The 18,875-nt window shown below is 41.9% G+C and overlaps 1 protein-coding gene across 1 annotated transcript in view; it reads left to right on the top strand.

Annotated features, from left to right (window-relative positions):
* POPDC1 (popeye domain cAMP effector 1) overlaps positions 1–8,834 on the top strand; it is a 46,736-nt gene extending 37,902 nt beyond the window's left edge. Inside the window, exons 11-12 of the mRNA XM_088538354.1 lie at positions 1,465–1,606; positions 8,670–8,834. Of these exons, the coding sequence (XP_088394480.1) occupies positions 1,465–1,606; positions 8,670–8,794 (267 nt within the window). The 3' untranslated portion in view covers positions 8,795–8,834. The remainder of the gene's footprint in view (positions 1–1,464; positions 1,607–8,669) is intronic.
* The last annotated feature ends 10,041 nt before the right edge of the window (positions 8,835–18,875 follow it).

Here is an 18,875-nt window from a genome sequence, read left to right as displayed (position 1 = left end):
AACATGGGGTTATTCAACTCATCCTTTAAAAAGTCTTTTTGATAAGTTGCAGTGCTTGATCTTTCTCTCTTGGGAAGATATTTTGAAAACCATTTTCAAAACTGATGTATGAATTTCTGTGTGCAGCTTTAGTCACACCCTCCTGCTTACACAATACTAATTCATCTGATTTTGAAGCATATCATAACACTCTCCAGAGTTCAAATTTTTTAGATGCCATTGGTGTAAACTGTATCTTCAAATCATTAGTCTCTTTTAGAAGACTTGGCATTAACATTTTTTTGTAATGTGGGTTTCTTCCCTCTTTTCCTTCTTTCAATTTGTTTCCCTTCTTTTTGCCTTTTGTTATTTTTGCTTCACTACAGCGCCATCCTGTTTTCTCTCTTTCCTATCCATCTTGCTTTCTTCTCCTCTCCTCTGGCTTAACATCTGCACCTCTCTTAAAAATAATAGTGCTTGGAATCAGCACAGTCCCGCTAGGCGTCCTTACGAGAACATGAGAAGCTTCTGCCCCTTCCTCGCTAATTATTGTATCGTGTTGGGGACACAGTTACTGCTGTTTTCAGATGGATGGACCTGTTTGAAACCTTTATTTAAATTAGTGCTCTGATGTTTGTGCAGAGTGTGGAAATCAAATGGATGCCCAACCTATTGTGCTAGGTGAAATCAAGGCTCAAAATGACTTTCCACCTTTGTGCTTAGCTTGTCCCGACTTTCCCCTCTATGGTACAAATGTATCTAAATAATACAGAGATGTGTGTCAGTACAAACAGAAAAGATCTGTCTTGTTGTGTTCTACCTAGTAATAATTTTTTACATTTCTGTGTGTTACTTTAAGATGCCGAGTACGTTTCATTCCCAATCCTTTACAAATACTAGAATCATATAAAGCAATGCAAAACTGGCTTCATAATTTCATGTAATTTTATGTAATACATACATTTCATGTAATACATTACATTTCATGTAATTTTATGTAAGTTTGTTGGTAAAATTATTTTTTCATTTTATCTTCTTTTTTTCCAAGCCTTTATTTTTATTTTTATTTTTATTTTTATTTTTATTTTTATTTTTATTTTTATTTTTATTTTTATTTTTATTTTTATTTTTATTTTTATTTTTATTTTTACCAAAAACAACCATATGAATTTAAGGTTATTGTAATTGCAGTAACTTCTGAAAATGTATGTTGTTCTAAAAATTAAATAAAAATAAAGTGTTTGGGGAAGTTGTAATGCTTTTTTTTACTCTTCCTCAAGCAAAAATCGTATTGTACAAGTCCTTCCTACATAGAATATTTTCATTTAAATCAATTTACCCTGCACAAATTCTCACGCTTTAGCCTAGTAACTCATGAATAGTCGTAGCTGACCTCAGAGCCTCTACTACAGAAATACCTGTTTTCATTTTCATTTCTGATTTACTTGACAACTTTTTAAAATAACTTTTTTTTTTTTAACATAGGCCTCAAAAAAGATTGATCGACAGCCTAGTCTTTGCTCCCAGCTCTCTGTGATGCAGATGAGAAACAGCATGGCCAGCACCAGTGACAGTGAAGATGGCTTGCAGATGTTCCTGCGTGGGACTTCCTCCGCATCCTCTCTTCGTGAGTTCTCAAAATAGTTGATGCCAGTTTTGGACACAGCTTGGCTCTTCATAAAAAACAATTGCAGTACTCTTGTTGTCTGCAGTAGGAGCAGAATTTAGCTTATTTGGGGTGTTGCTGTAAATTGAGTAAGCAGAAGGACCTAATGCAAGGAATTCATAAGAGGCCTGAGGCTTTCTAGGATAATGTAAGCTCCCTCAGGTAGATGTTGGGGGAGGGGAGGCGGTGGGAAAAACAAAGCATTGTAATAACTTATGGCATAGTATGGATGTGTATAAGGCAAATTTCTTAAGGTAAGGGAGCAAATCAATGTGAAGGTACAGTGTCTGTCACAGTAGTATCTCCTCTGGTCTGTGATTGGTGCTTGTAGAAACTAAAAACAAAACCAAACATTTCCTCTCAGCAGCTGGGTGAACTGCATTTCCTCCTGAGTTAGTTTGTGTTGGCAAGGTCTGGAGAAATGTGGTGTAGAGCTAATATTTTGATGATGCCTGGAAAATTTCTAAGTATTCAGGCTTTCCTTCCCTGCTCTTTGTGACCAGAGTACTACAGAACAGGTAAAATAAGGGAAGCCATGTTCTGACCTTTTGTTTCTAACCTTGCAATTTATATCTTTATAGATTTTTCTCGAAACAGTTCTTTGTAAGCTTTTTTTATTTGTTACTATTAATTTCATTGAATCTAAGTAAACTTAGTCTGAAATTTGAAAGCAGATTTGAACAAAATTCCCCAAAGATGTTCAGTTGTCTTATTTGGCATAAGCTGCCTGTTTAACACAATTTATAAGGGTCAGATAAGATTATCTATTTTGGTTTGAGGACTTATTCTTTGCTAATTAGGATTTAAATCTATGAGAAAAACAGTTGTCATTTACTAGGCCTAACTCTCTGCTAAGGTGAAAGAGCTTTTCAAAGTATTCACACATTCCCATTTCATTGTCTGTTCTGCACTGTCTTCCTCCCAGCTCTCATCCAAGAGCCCTTTCAGGCCTGGGGGGCCGATTCCTTTCCAGTCCTTACCATTGGGACAGTTTGCTCTCCCAAAGAGATGGAAGCAAAAACGCTGCCAGTGTTTCACACTGAGAGCAATAGCTGGGGATAGTTGTTGCAGACTGATGAAAATTCAAGCTTTATTTTGTTTCTCCTCTGTTCCCTGAAAGGAGATTTAAAATCACAGAATGCTTGAGGTATGAAGAGACCTTTGAAAATTGTCTAGTATAAAATTCTGCTCAAAGCAGGGCCAGCTAACGCAGATTGCTCAGGACTGTGTCCAGTAACGCTTTGAATATTTCCAAAGTTGAAGATTCCACAGCCTCTCTGAGTAGCCTCTTCCAGTGCCTGACCACCCTTGTGAATAAAATTTTCTTATGTGTGTTCCAAATTTCTCTTACCACAGCTCATGACCATTGTCCCATGTTCTCTAGTGCATGCCTCTGAGAGGAATTTGGCTCTGTCTTCTTTATATCTTGCCAAGTAGCTGAAGACAGCAGCAGGATCACCTGTGAGCCTTCTCTTCATGAGGCTGAACAAACCCATTTCTTGCAGCCTCTCTGTGTATGTCGTGTGCTTCAGTCCCTGACCATCTTGGCTGCCCTCCACTGCACTCCCTGTATGTCTGCGTCTTTCTTACCCTGGGGAGCTGAAGATACGGCGCACTCCAGAACCTGCCTCAAGTGCTGCATTACTCTCTCTCATTGACCTGATGGCTAACCTCTTGCTAACATGGCCCAGTATATGGGTAGCTTTCTTCTCCCCAGAGACACACTGCTGATTTGTGTGCAGTTTGTTGCTCACCAGGATCTCAGACCCCTTTCTAACAAACTGCTTTCAAACTAGTCAGTGGCCAGCCTGTACTGCAGTGTCTGGTTGTGTCAGGTATCCCAGGTGCAGGACTTTCCCTATGTGGAACTGTGTGTGGCTCCTGTCAGCTCTTTTCTCCTGCTTGGGAAGGTTCTTTTGACCAGCCCTACGCTCTGGCATATGAGCACTCCCCTCAATTCTTTCTGCTCTTCAGTCTTGCTACATGTGACTTCCAGCTTCTCGTCCAAGTTGTTAGGAAACACATTTAACATTACAGGCCTTGGTATGGACCCCTGAGGGACACTGCTAGTAACTGGCTACCAGGTGGATTTTGTACTGCTCTTCACCAGCCTTTGTATTCAGTAATCCTGACTGTTTTCCACTTACTGTGTAGACTGCTTATCCAGTCCATTTCTAACCAGTTTGGCTAAAAGGATACTGTGGAAGACTGTTTAAGGCCTTGTTACAATCCAGGTAAACAACATTCACCACATTACCATTATCCACAGAGCCTCTCTTCTCACCACAGAAGACGGTCAGGTTGGTTAGGCACAGTTTGCCGCTTGTCCTGTCACTGGGCGCTTTTTTTGCTGTTAAGTCATGTATAGCTCTCCCAGTCCCTGTCACTAGACTCAGAGACCTGGGAGGCATCAGGACAAGCCTTACTAGTGAGACCCAAGGAAAAAAAGGTATCGAGTATATTAGCCTTTTCCATGTCTTCTGTGACCACTATGACCCATGTCCCAAGGCTGAGCGATGGCCATAAAGTTTCCTTGGTTTTCCTTTTGTTGCCACTGTGCTTACAGAAGCCTATCTTGTTGCCCTTAACTAGCTCCAAGTCCAGCTGAGCTTTGGCTTTCCCAGTTGTGTCTCCGCATGCTTGGACAGTGTCTATATTCTTCTGAGGTAGCTTATCTCATCTTCCATTTCTGCATACTTCCTTTTTATGCCTGAACTCTGCCAGGAATTTCCTCTTCATCCATGCCAGCCTCCTGCCACGCTTGCTCAGCTTTCTGTATGCCAGAATGCACTGCTCTTGGGTTTGAGGAAGATGCCCTTGAAGATAAACCAGCTCTGCCTTAGGCCTTGCAGGGCATGTCCCATGGGGATGCTGCCAAGCAGGACCCTGGGAAAGCCACTGTCCAGAACTCCAGGGTTGTGTTTCTGTTTTTCTGGCACCCTTCTCTGTCTCTTAAACTCCTGGTTGTTGCAGCCAAGATTGCCATCAGCCTTCCCCTCCTTGACCGGTTCTTCCTTGTTCATCAGTGACAGGTCCAGCAGAACGCATCCCCTAACCGGCTCACGAGTCTTCGCTGTGAAGAAACCATCCTCAGCACCCTTCAGAAAGCTCCTGCACTGCTTACATCAAGCCCATTCTGCCTGCTACCAGGGTGCTCTAAGTTCCCCACAAGCACCAAGGCCTGAAATCAAAAGGTTTCATGCCGTTGTCTGAAGAATGCTTCAATCCACTTCCTCTTCTCTATAAGGCAGCCTGTAGCAGATACCTGCCATGAAGTCTGCCCAGATGCTCCACCCTCAGATATTTCCCCATAAGGTGTTGACTTTCTCCTGCTCCATGGCAAAGCTCCCTGCCTTCAAGCCACTCCTTTTGGACAGATCTGCTCACCTGGAAGCCTGAAAGAAATTGTAAAGCTGCATTTGTGCAGTTATCGAGAACTGAAATTCTCTCTCAGGATTAGCAGCAGAACACTTGCATCGCCATGGCAACCTTGGGAGAAAGTAGTGGAAATAGATACAATTTTCAGCCATGATTGCATTAATCTTTAACATGCATCCATTCTTAGCACATACTTGATAAACACACTACTCTATTTTACCTTTTTTATATCATATATTTTCCGATGTATGGTGTGTACTTTCCCCAAAGTGTCTCTTATGTTGTGAAATTGCCCACTGCAGTAGGTGTTGCTGTTGATCCTGCCATCACACCATTGGGAATATGCAGCAACCTCCACAGTTCAAATTTTATTTATTTCGGAAGAGGTGTGTGGGGGAGTGTCCATCTGGCAGTGTGTGATGCACCTCAAGAAATAGTCATTTCTTTTTCTTTGCCTTTTGATTAATGCAGAATTTCTGACTTCCATATGTATGAATTGATAAAATATTATTTTATCAATTTATAAAATATCTCACCAAACTATAATGCTGCTTCAACCTTTCTTTTTGCTGACATGGCTGGTTAGTCTGTTACTCCCAAGTACTGTCATTGCCAACAATGGGCTTCCTATTCATGGGAATAGGATGGGCTTCCAACGATGGGCTTCCCTTCAGAGTCCAGAGAAAACTGAGAAAGAAAAAAATGCCATTTAACTTATTCCCTACTGTGATTTAATAAATAAATAAATAAATAAAAAGCTTCTAGAAACTGCCAGTGCAGCACAGTTAGTCTACTTTTCTGTTTTTTCAGGATTTGGTATGAGGTACATACTGAAGCACACCGTCCACAGGTTTTTAGTGAGGAGCATATGGAAATGACATGTTCTTTATAGGAAAAAAAAAAAAAAATAAAGAAGCATTATCTGTACAGGAGCTCTACAGGAATTCTGTCTTGTCATTGCTAGCTGACAGGCTCTCATCAGGACAAAAGCTTCTCATTATAAATGTTATGTCTGACTCCTATAGTACAAACAAATCTTATTCTCCTAATTTTCATATTCTTGCAAAATGATGAATTTATTCTTTTATAATAAAACTTTTTTAAATTATGCTTTTATCCTATGCTCCAAGCTATCAGTTTTGATTAATTTTCTAAAAATGATATAGAAACTTTTTCAAGGAGTATAGCAACAAGAGGGAGAAAAATATTAATTGGTAGGCCCCAAACCGCAATTATTAACGAAGGCGTGTTTTGAATTTAATTAACTAAAAAAAAACCTGACTAACTGTCTGCTTTTATATTAAGGAAATAACCAGCAAGAGTTCTATAATGCTTACGGAGTGAGTCGTTTGCAGCATGATGTTTTCTGTTGATAACATCCCATTAACTCAACAAGCATCCTCAAAAAGGTATTAGTGGGATTTGTTTATCACGTGATACTTCTGCTTGACGTACATGTTCCATCTCTATGTAGCTTACTAGTAAATGAAATTAATGCACCTCTTTTTCCAAAATATGAGTTAAGTAGAAATAGTCAAATTCATTCAGAAGGGTAGCTATAGCTTTCAGGCCTTATTAGAAATGTTTTAATATTAGTTTCTGCACCATCATTCTATTGCTTAATAATCATTCCTGTGCTTACTAGTGTACTAGGCATTTGGACCTGGGTTCTGGAGAGAGTGCAGTAGAGCAGCATATGGAAGACCTGAGTTCAAGAGCTGACTCAGTCCCTTGAACATCTGTCTAGCACAGGAGAGAGGTACAAATAGACAAGTTTTCTGCATTTGGAGAAAGCAGGGGCATGTCTTTTAACCAAATAAATTGAGAGTGTTAGATCAAACATTTGATCCTGCTCAAGAGACTTAATGGTTCCTTCTGATTCCTGGAGAGAAGTAAGCTCCTTGAAACTTAGAAATTCCTTGCTAGAAAGAATGCTTAACTATACAAATACAGAAATCTTAAAAAAAAAAAAAAAAAAAAAAGCCAATGAGCTAGCCTAACATTTTCAGGCTTCCTTTTTACCTCTGAATGTAATTTGTTAGTGTTGCCCAGCAAAGTTACTTCTACACCCATTTTTCCACAAATCTTGTTCTTAGATGACCAAATGATCTAAAGATACTTCTTTTGGCCCTAAAAACACATGTACGTGAAGACAAGTGCTTAAGAATTCCTGTATTTTAAAAGCATCTGTAAGTAACTCTTTGTTATAGCAATTTGGCAAGTAGTTTTGTTAGAAGAAATGTTAGAAGAAAATATTAATATGTTTGTAACAGAAGTCTAAAAAGCTAATTCCTTAACAGTGTTTGCTGAATGTGACTTAAGAAATGCTGTAATATAATGTCTGCAGGTCTTGCCTGTAGCTAATATTTTGTTCTCTGTATGTAAAAAAGGAGTCCTTCTCCAGGCTTTCTGCTCAGAGTAATTTATTGTATGTAAGATTTTTTTTTTTAAAGTAATCTTTGTAATAAGAATAGCCTTGTGATAACAGTATGTTTTGGCTATCAGTATTTTTTTCAAGAAAACTTTACTTCTTAGCTTCTGTACAGGTGATCTGTCAGAGAGGACCACTGCTTGCTCTCTTCTGCAAAGATATTTAAAAGATTTTCCTACTCTTCTTGGTCACCATCTGCTGGCTGTTTAGAAGCCTGTACTGCTGTGATTGTTTCCTTCTGAAAGAGGGGACCGAAAGAACAAATATTCAAGTACAGGTGCTATTTTCAGAGTGAAGAATAAGAAGTGAACCCATTTGTCCAATGTCAAAGGGGTTCTATGAATAAACCCTCCTGCTTAAAATCTGCATACAGTAGAGGATCAATTTATGCAGTGGTAACTTGCACCAGATTTCCTGTTAACCTCTCACCAGCTGTGATGTTTTGCTGTGCACTCTGCCCTAGTGAGTTTTAGGGAGTCCCCTACTAAAGCAGCAGTTCATCAACGCAGTGAGATCGTGCTGGGATTCAAAAGGTGCAACCTTCGGCTCATAGCATCTTATTTTCTTTGCAGTTATTTATGTTAGGGATATATTTTACATGTCCTGTTTTTAAAGCAGTTAGGGCTATGATCATTTACCCAGGTGAGGTCTGCCCCATGCACCTAAGCATTTTGTCACAGCTCAGGCGAGTATCCAAGCATACATGGAGCGTTTGTGCTGTAGGCAGCCAGTCACAGTGCTCATCGGTGAGAGCAGGTTGTGGGTGGGTGTAACGATGAGAAAAGAATTCGGAACATCTTAGAAAAGAATGTTGCACATCTTGTGCAATCAAGACTTGCACTGAAATCAAGGAGAATTCTCTGTCTCTACTGTCTGTAAAAGCTGAACCTGGAAAATCGTAGAATCATTAAGGTTGGAAGGGACCCTTGGAGATCATCTAGTCCAACCCCCCTGCACACGCAGGGCCAGAGATGTTAGTGTTTCAGATCATTTTGGCTGTTGCACATCTAGAATTTTCTGATACCAATGGCCAGATAGTTACAAAAACCCTCAGTTATAAAACTGTTCTGTTAGGGAACAGGAAAAGATCATCAGATTTTATCACAATGAGATCTGATCACATCAGATTCTGGCACTTTGTTATAAATAGGTGTATATACAGCAAGCATATATTGTTAAATTAATTATTGTATCATTTATTTGGACTTGTGGCAGGCCCAGGCCGGACATCTCCCTACCTGAGAACTTCAGCAAAAATGAAGCCAATAGAAGAAAGTGTTGAAGATGATGTCTTTGAAGCACCATCTACTGATAAGCTTCAAGTCCAGCGGCTGCCTTAGATGTGTCGAGACACACAGGAGTTTGTACAGAGCTCTGATGCAAGAGAAGAGGCTTCATTTGGAAGGAATCTGAAAGCTAAAAATGCCTTCACGTGTTTGAATTTACCACATCAGCAACTTCTAGACAGAATGTCACATTTTATTTTACGTCTAAATAAAAAAAAAGAAAAATCTGAGTTTTATTTTTGTTTATTGGCCATGAGTATTTGTTTTACCTTTCCTTTGATTCTTGTTATGACAGCTTTAATATTGTTGACTAGCCTGACATTTCTACAGACTTATTAGGGGCAGAACTCCTATTTTTATATGCTTTTTTAAAAGCCTATATCTTAGTGCTTTTCAGTGGGAATTTTTGAAACTTTTCTCCAAAACTGTATTGCTTTTACCTAATAACATTGTTGTGAGACTCTCAAATGAAATAATACACATAAGCTTCAATGTGTATCAATAGGTATTTGCTTCTAATTCTCGTATTTCCTAACTTGACTGCTTGATTCTACAATCATAATAATGACTTAACTTTTTTTTTCCTCTAAAAATCATAGTTTAATGTTGCCTTTCCGACCATAACTTTTTTTAGGTAAATGTACTATGCAGTAATTCTCAGTTAGACAGTCACCTTTTTTTTCCTCCCAATAGGCTAGCAAAATCACAACTAGATTGGGCAGTTGATTTCTGGCAAACATGTATGTTTCTTTACAAAACTATGATAGTACTAGTACTTCCCAGAGAAAAGATTCTGCTTACAGGTTTGTTTTTTGTGTGTGTTTGTTTTTTTTAACATGGTCAAAGCAACATGCTTTTCCTTAGTCTTATGCACTGAATGATTGATCTGTTTTGGTTTATTGGGCGGGTTTTGTAATAGGTGCTGATAGCAGTCCTTTCTGTGATATGCGAGCACATACATGGTAGCTGTAAATCTGCTTTTGACAATTCTTGAAATATATTATGCAACAAATTAACTGTTTTAACATAACAGAATATAGATCCTCATATATGTACTGTCAAGCAGAGTTGACTTGAGCCTGTTTTTGCTGTTTTCTGATGCTCCATTTAATTTTTGTAATTTAACCAGACAGCGTGTCCTGGAACCAACCTGCCTCTGAGTTACATAACCCTGTTCAAAAGCCCTTGCAATATCAAAATACATTTGAATGATTGGATGTTAGGCCTGCACTGTGAATATCCCTGCTTCTGTGAATTTAAATTCAGTGTTTAATGTTACATCAAAATATCTTGTGATTTGCTCAGTTTTGTGTTGTTAAAAATGTTTCACTGAGGTAAGATCTACTTACTAATCTGTGTAAATAGATGTAAAATAACTTTATGCCACATATCAAATACAAAAGAGAGCACTCTGGTTTATTTTGGAGCTGACATAGTTTATCATCTAAATTTCATTTTTTAAAAGTCTTTATATGCCAAAAATAGGGAGTTCTCCTGCAGCCGTTTTAATTTGTGTGTGTTTGTTCAAGCAGCTTTTAAGCATACTTGTCTGCTAAACCACAAAAATAGACAGGATGAGATGTGAGTCTTCTGGAGTGCAACTGGGATTCAGCGACTAAAACATAAATGCCTATTAAAAATTAAACCACATTCTTAGTAGCTGACTGTCAAAGATTATACCATGAACAGAAACACAGTAGACATGAAGAAAACTGACTGCATTAAAAAGAAATATGAAAAGTTTTTATGCAATGAGATGTATAGCAAAGGAAATTGTATCCTTGCCACTCCAGCAACTACCAGTTGGAAGGTTATCTGAGTGTTTTTTTTTCTTTTTAATAAAATAAACAATTTCATAGGACATTTTGATAGGATACATAACATAAAATTGAAGTGAGTTACAGGCATGCCATGTATCTTTGCTACTCTAGAGGCCAGAGAGCAACTGTTTCCTTTTCCAGAAACTTCTTTGAGGCCCCTAACTTGCAGCTTGAGCAGAGAGTAGCCTGTGTGCAGGGATGAATGTAAGTGATATCACCCTCTCCACTGCCACTTTAGCTAGCAGATGCCTCAAATTAAGACTGTCCAGCCATTGTAATTTTCCATACTTGCGTTCCTCCCTAATGCAATTGAGGATTAATCTCTATTAAGGCTGTATCCTGATTTCCCAGGCAAAGTGCCTTTGCGACAAGGATTCCCTGTTGTCCTTTTTAGGAAGGAGCGCAACCGATGCACTCTCGTGCCCTTTTGTTCACTGGTGCTCAGTGCTCTGTTTTGCTCCAGAAAGCTAAGGAATTTAATAGCACAGACATTTTCTGCCAGGTGGCATGAATCTACACTCTTAAAGGCTGAGTTTTTATAACTGCGCTTTCCTTCAATTTTTTAAAAATGTTCTTCCCCCATCACATTGTCCTCTGGAGTTTTATACGGTACTTTTCTTAACTCTTCTGTGTATTTGTACTTCTCTCCCAGCCAAAGAAGGATGTGTAACACACAACCAACAGGCAAAATGACTGGGGAAGGAGCAAAACTGATATTATATAAAATGCCCTAGCATAAGGAAAACACATTTCGGTGCTCATTGCGTTCAAGTCTGACTTGATGACTTGAATTGACTCTAGATCATGAGTTTCTCTAGAGAAGGGTGAAAATCAGTAGCTGTTGGGTTTGCTAAACACAAAACAAACCTCCATTTTTTATCATATTCAGTTTATGACACGAACTAGTTATTACAGTTTGAGAACACAGATAACACTTCCTAGCAGGCCTCTGTCCACCCACCTGACCTGCTGTCCCAAAGGGCATGAGGAGCAGACAGATCCTGCAGGCCATCAACAGAGATTTGGGGTTTTTTATGACCATGGAACCCTCTTTAAGGATCAAGGACTGTCAGGAAGAGACCTCACCAAACCAAGTGGGGCAAAAGCATCTTCGCCAACAGCATGGCCAACCTGGTAAGAACTTTAAAGACAAGTGGCAGGAGAGGAACGTGACAGCCCCTGTTCAGGTTAGGAAGTGGTGGCCCAGATTATCAAGGAAAGGGCATGGAGTGATGTGGACAAGAGAGACTTGGTAATCAGCAAAACAGAACAAGGGAGTGAACCTTGAGCATGTGCAACGAGTACGAAAGTGCCAGGAAGGCAGCATGGTGGAGGAAGCTTGTACCTTCTCTGGGAAACCAGCCTCTCCATACGGCCTGCACGCCAGTGTCCATGGCACGGGGAAGAAAACAGGATGGGAAGGAGGGAGCTGTGTGCAGTTGCAGGGCTCGTCCCCGGGACCTTGCTGGGGTCACAGAGAGGTGATCAGAGAGCTTACACAACTAGGGGGCTGCTGTGGGTTGATACAGGCTCTTTAGGAAGGACAGGCTGGGGCAGCGAGCAGAGGAAGTTGTCTGTATGTGAGAGAACAGCAAGGATGCCCAGAGCGCTGTCTAGAGGTGGGTGAGAAGCCAGCTGAGAACTTACGGATCAAAACCAATCGACATTCCAGTGTGAGTGGTGGTGTGGGTGTCTGCTACAGACCCCCTGATTGGGAAAAAGCAGCAGATGTGGTCTTCATCAGATAGCTGGAGAAATCCCCACGTTTGCAGGCCCTGGTCCTCATGGTGGACTTCAACCACTGTGATATCCGCTGGGAGAATATCCCAGCAGGGCATCAGCAATCCAAAAGGTTTCAGGTGACAGTTTCCTAACAGAGGTGATCAATGAACCTAGGAGGGAAGTTGCTCTGTTGGACTTCAAAACAAGGGAGAACTGGCCTGGGATGGGAAAGCTGGGGGGAGCCATTGGCTGCAGCAACCACAGGAAAGTAGAATTCCCAATCCCAAGGGAAGGGAGAAAGGCAAAGAGTAGGATGACAACAGACTTTGGCATCTTCAGGAATCTCTTTGGAACAATCCCAAGCCCCTGGAGGGAAGAGGGATCCAGGAGTGCTGGTTGATTTTCAAAGATCACCCAATCTAACCTCAAGAAAGGTCTACCCCATGTCAGGCAAAAGCAGCAGAATGCCTGCATGGATGAAAAGTGAGCTCCTGAATAAAACATAAAAAGGAGGTGGAAGCAGCCACTGGTGCTCCAGGAGAAATACAGGGACACTGCTTGAGCATGCAAGGGTTGGGGCTGAGAGCTACAGCTGCTTGGAGTTGAATCTGGTGAGGCAGGTGAAGGGCAGCAAGAGGAGCTTCCATAGATACATCAGCAGCAAAAGGAAGACTAGGGAACATATGGGTCTGCGGCCAAATGGGGCAGGAAACCAGGTATGGGGCACAGGACCCAGCAAAGGCCGGTGTACTCAGTGACTTCTTTGCCTTTACAGGTAAGATTTTCCTATGTGAATCCCGGGCACCTGAGACCAGTGGACTGAAAAACGAAGTGTAAAGTCAGTAACTTAATGTCGTATGGGAGGAAGGTTCACTAAGCTGAACTGAAGCCCTGAAGTCGCTGATCTGAGTTCTGCTCTTGTCTGATATCATATTTATGACTGTACGGTGTGTTTTAGAACTACTAAAAAGTTCTGACTGCTAAAAATAATGGAGAACCCCAAGAGAATCAAACTGAGGGAGGAAATTGTAAGAAATTGTAAGCAGCATAGGTAGTATTTTAATGTTTTTTGAAGTAGAGGAAATATTTTTTGAAGGAGGGAAATGTTTTGGGAGAATTTCTGTGGTCACCTGAACAATCTTGAGGACAGTACAAAGATACTTTGGACTGTTTTCGTCTGAGCTTGTCTGACCTGACTAAGGAATCTCCACCTCATAAGGTCTTAAAATCCAAAGGCAGATGTTCCAGTGCTTGGCTACTGCAAAACAAATCAGGTTTGAGAAGCCTTTTTTTGTCTGTGTCCTCTCCTTTGATTTGGCGGTGACTGTTCGCCTCTTTGAATCACCCTTCCTCATATTAGGAGGATGCTAAAAGAGGGACAACTACACGTGCATTTTTCAACCTATCTTTGCAGCTGGCCTGTTTCTTGTGTTTGTTACTCATACCAGCTGCTGTCTCCCTCTATATATTCTCCAGCTAGAAATGCTACTCCAGCTGGGTCCTTGGCAGGGACTCCAGAACATAAAAACTCCCTCAGATGTTTGCATGTATAATGTTCCCATGTGTATTTTCTAAAACAAACTTATTTCAGCAGTGATTACATTTTGTTGATACACAGTAACTGGAGCATCACAGTTTCCATATTTTTTCCTCTGGCACTGGTAGGCAACCCGTATTCCCTATGTCCTCTGGAAATGCACTGCTGCCTATTTGACACTACTGAATTTGAGATGATCCTCCAAAGTGCCTGCAGTCGCCCCTTTTAGCTTCTAAGTACTCTCCGTTCCTCCAGGAGCGCAGAGAGGGCTAACGGGCTAAGCACATGGCAGCTATTTTCAGAAGGAAAGGTTGCTGATATAATTGCCCAAGGTGAGAATCAGCCCTTCTAGGCCTGGCCGTATTCACTGCTGAGCACAAACCCTACCCGAACTTCAGCTAAAGCGGAGAAGGTCTGGGAAGATGTGAGAGAAGAGAAAAGCTACCTGGAAGAGGAATGTGACAATACACAGCACTTGTAACGTTAGTAATTTCATGAAAATGTAGGGGAAAAAAAATATCAGTCTTCCTCTTTCAATATATCTTTGCTGAAAAGCAGCAATAGTCTGACAGGTAAGAAGAGAAAAGTAATATAGTGGTTTTATTGGTGTGTAGGTAAATGCGGAATGTAAAATAAGTGCTTAGCCTACAGACTGTGGATCTGCTCTGCCTCATCGAGCAAAGGTCTCCAATCCTGGCCTTGCACCCACATGATGCAACATAATCCGGGGGAGATGAGAACGTTACCTAAACTCTTCCTTCTTTTCATATATCTGTGCCTCTAGGTGTCAGCTCTGTAAGACCAGCTCATAAATTGGAGCAGGGAGTATCTGTCAAAATCATAAATGTGCTCTTATGTAGCAATGTATAACCTCTATGATCCCCCACAGCTCGAGTTAACTATTACAGGGGACAGGCTTTAAGCTGTCACTTCCAAGGGGATCATGTACCCTTTTGGGGAGCCCCATGTATAAGCCACGCATCTTGCCTGTGCCCACCCACATTAAGTAGTGCTGCTAGTGGTGATGCTGCAGCCACCACCTCCAGGATGGGTATCATCAGCTGCGTCGCTTGGGGGGACATCCTTTATTCCAGTGCACTACTGGAAGGAGCATCTTTGCATTGAGCAGTAGGCAGCTTTTACATGGAAATAAAGTCAGCAGGGCTTCATTGGCTATTGGCAGAAGTTTGTACAAATGGTTTTTGTGGATAGTCCGTTTTTTCTAGTAATTCATAGCAGATATTCATGCAGGAATGTGGTGACTCAATGCATTAAAATAAATCCTGAGTGTAACTCTTTGGATTTGGCTTCTAATGCAGCTACTAACGTATATGAATTTAAGACTGAATCTTTTTTCTAAATTGTAAAACACAGTTTCGTAGATCTATTTCTGTGTAAAGCACTCTAAAATAGGAAAAGTATATTAGGGAAGGGAGACAAATCATTAAATTTTTGGACACACATCCAATGCTAATTATAATATGAAATATACAGATAAAATCTTCTCTGAGGTCTGGGAAAAATTGCCTGGTACCTGTTAAGAACAGCAACAAGTACTGACTTAAAAATAATTAAGGCCAGGATCCCTCTACCTCTTATCTCAAAGAGAGGAGCCAGTTGAGGAGACCCTTCCAACTAAAGTTCACGGTGGCCCAAATCCTTTCCCCATTGACTCCATAGGGCCAAATCCAGGCTTGAAGAAACCAAGGGAGCTGAACCCATCTGCGATAGACTAGACCTACACCTCAGAGCAGCTGAGCAGTGGATGAAAGAATGAATGTTGAAAGTTCCCGTGTGACTCACAGGGGCGACAGGGTGGTTCTGGTATCTGCCCATAGCCATAGGAGGACAAGCTAATATACACATTGTGTTACTGAGGGCCTCAAAATGTGTGCTGAGTAGTTTTTTTCCTTTCTCCTCCCCATCCCTGTTCTGTCCTGCTCCCTTACTTTAACTCCTGTTCCCTGTGGGGAACACCCATGGCAGGGTTGGTTCCCCAGCCCCCTGGCGGGGTTCCCTCCCACGTAAAAGGAGACGGAAGCTTTCTTCTCCACATGGACATCAGTGAAGTATCAAAAATTACTGTTTAGAAAGATTACCTTAAAGAGGTTTATATAAACTAGCTCTAAGGCCTGAAGTAGCCAAGCTCAAATATTTTCACAGGATCACAGAATGCTTAGGGTTGGAAGGGACCTCGAGAGATCATCTAGTCCAACCCCCCTGCCCCAGCAGGGACATCCAGAGCACATAGCAGAGGGTGGCATCCAGGCGGGTTTGGAAGATCTCCAGAGAAGGAGACTCCACAGCCTCTCTGGGCAGCCTGTTCCAGGGCTCTGGCACCCTCACAGGAAAGAAGTGCTTCCTCACACAAAGGTGGAACTTCCTGTGTTTCAGCTTACACCCATTACCCCTTGTCCTGTCACTGGCCACCATGGAGAAGAGCCTGGCCTCATCCTCTCTACAGTCATCCCTCAGATACTTGGACATGTTAATCAAATCTCCTCGCAGTCTTCTTTTCTCCAGACTAAACAGGCCCAGTTCGCTTAGTCTTTCCTCATATGACAGATGCTCCAGTCCCTTAATCATCTTCATGGCTCTCCACTGGACCCTCTCTAGAAGCTCCACATTCCTCTTGTACTGGGGAGCCCAGAACTCCACACAATACTCCAGGTGTGGCCTCACCAAAGCTGAGTAGAGGGGGAGGATCCCCTCCCTCGACCTGCTGGCAACGCTCCTCATGCAGGCCAGGATCCCATTGGCCTTCTTGGCCACAAGGGCACATTGCTGACTCATGGTTAACCTGTCGTCAACCAGGACTCCCAAATTGCTCTCTGTAGAGCTGCTTTCCAGAAGGTCAACCCTAAGCTGTACTGGTGCTTGGGGTTATTCCTCCCCTGGTGCAGGGTCCTCCCTGCACTTGTCCTTGTTGAACCTCATAAGGTTTCTCTCTGCCCAACTCTCCATCCTGTCTAGGTCTCTCGGAATGGCAGCACAGCCCTTGGGAGTGTCGCCCACTCCACCCAGTCTGGTGTCATCCACAAACTTGACAAGGGTGCACTCTGTGCCCTCGTCCAAGTCATTGATGAACAAGTTGAAGAGCACCAGGCTCAGTACTGACCCCCTGCGGGACACCACTGGCCACAGGCCTCCAACCAGACATTTCATTTATCACCACTCTCTGGGCTCTGCCATCCACCCAGTTCTCAATCCACTTCACTGTCCACTCATCCAGTCCATACTTCCTAAGCTTTCCTATGAAGATGTTGTGGGAGACTGCGTCGAAAGCCTTGCTGAAGTCAAGGTAGACAACATCCATGTCCCATTGTCCATCCAGCTGGTCACCTCATCATAGAAGGCTATCAGGTTCATCAGATGCAACTTCTGGATGCTCCAACTGCCTAGCTCTGACCTGAGTGTGTGAAAAACCCAGTACATCTCCAGAGGGGAAACCAGACAAAAGCAGCTGTTTTCTAGAAGAGTGAAGGCCGCCTCTGTGGCACTCTATCTGCAATAAGTCCAATGTGAGTGAAAAACCTGACTTGCAGATATGCCAGAGCAGCATGGCCTTGATCCCACCTCAAAAAAAAAAAAAAAAAAGTGTGTAGCCTATTTTCCAAAATTAGTGTTGTGCATTTTCTTGCTGCGAACTTACTGGACTACAGAAGAACTTTTGATTCTAATGGAAAGAGAAAAATGGCTGGAGACACTGGGAATTAGGCACTAGTCATTGACAGGAAAGTGTTTAGAGCAAATTGCCATGGAGTGGAGAGTTTCCTATTTCCAGGAGCATTCAGGCCTCTCGTCTGAAGCCCAACAGGAAAATGCGCTTAAAGCAGCCAAGCAAAAAAACCTAAAGCTCTGCGCTGTAGCTCGATACTGCAGTAACTGTCTTGGATTTAATAGTTTATGTCCTGCTGCAGGTTGAACTGGTAGGATTGTTTCTAGCACTGAATTTTGGATTGTTTGGAAAATTGCATTGTAAGTAAGTGCCAAAAAGTGGATGCCTAAAATAATAAAACAAAAACGCTTTTAACTCTTGCTACCTAGTCCTTGTCTTCCCCTGGCTGGTAAAATGGTAGCTATAACACTGGTTTGCCTTTGTTGGTTTAGGAACTGTTTGGCTAGCACAGCTCTGGTTATGTAGGTTAAGTGCCTGGGGGTAAGTACTGAAGGGGCACCACGCCAGAAGTGACCTGCTGCTCCCTATTGGCAGCTGCAGCCTGGAAATCATTTGCATTTGGGCTGTTTTTATTATTGGGGTAAAAAAGAAGACTGGTGCGTTGGGAAGCAGACAGGCATGGAGTAGTTTTGATATGCCTGGCTCTGGTCAACGGTTCTTGGTACTGGTAGATTGCAGGAAAAATACAACTCACTAGAAGAGCTAAATTTGTTTTCACACCTAAGATTGTGGAAAGAATGGAAACATGTCTTAGACACATGAATCCTAAGAACTGCAGAACAGGCAAATCAAAATGTTGCTTTTGTGACTTTCTGCTTTGAAGGCCACCAGTGACTCGGCCGCTACTTCGTTGACCAGTTGTGGAGGCTTCAAGGCCAGCACGTCCCTTCACTGCCAACTCTCTCCAGCGTCGCTGACTCCGCGTGACATTTGTCTCTTCTGTGCAAGGTCAGCAGTGGTGAGCAGGGCTCGCAGCAAGGGAGTCAGGGGCTCAGGATAACCCGCCTTTGCCTAATGGGCACACACAGGCCCTACCTCCCAAAGGAGGACAGTGGCTGCCTGGGGGAGATGCTGTCAGGGTAAATGCTGCCCAACTTCAGCTGCTGGGGAGAGGGAACATGTCCACAGCTCACATCTTTTTTTATCAAACAAATAAATAAATAAAATCTCCGAGGCCTGCGGTAAATGCCAACGTTATATGTTTTATTTTTAATCAAGTAATTCTTTTAAACCTCACAATATCCATGACCGACAGGAAAAAAAAAGACATTAGGTATGAAATGAAAATATAAAATACATGATATGTAGAAAGGCAATCAGTGCTTTAGTCCCTCAAGACAGTAAACAGGTGAAATGACCTTGAAAACTTCAACTCAC

Source organism: Tinamus guttatus, unplaced genomic scaffold, assembly GCF_059628265.1.
Source record: "Tinamus guttatus ecotype Peru unplaced genomic scaffold, ASM5962826v1 Tinamus_guttatus_pri_ptg000046l, whole genome shotgun sequence".
In the NCBI taxonomy this organism is placed as follows: domain Eukaryota; kingdom Metazoa; phylum Chordata; class Aves; order Tinamiformes; family Tinamidae; genus Tinamus; species Tinamus guttatus.
The sequence above is the reverse complement of the archived record's forward strand: the minus strand, read 5'-3'. Positions and strand labels throughout refer to the sequence as shown.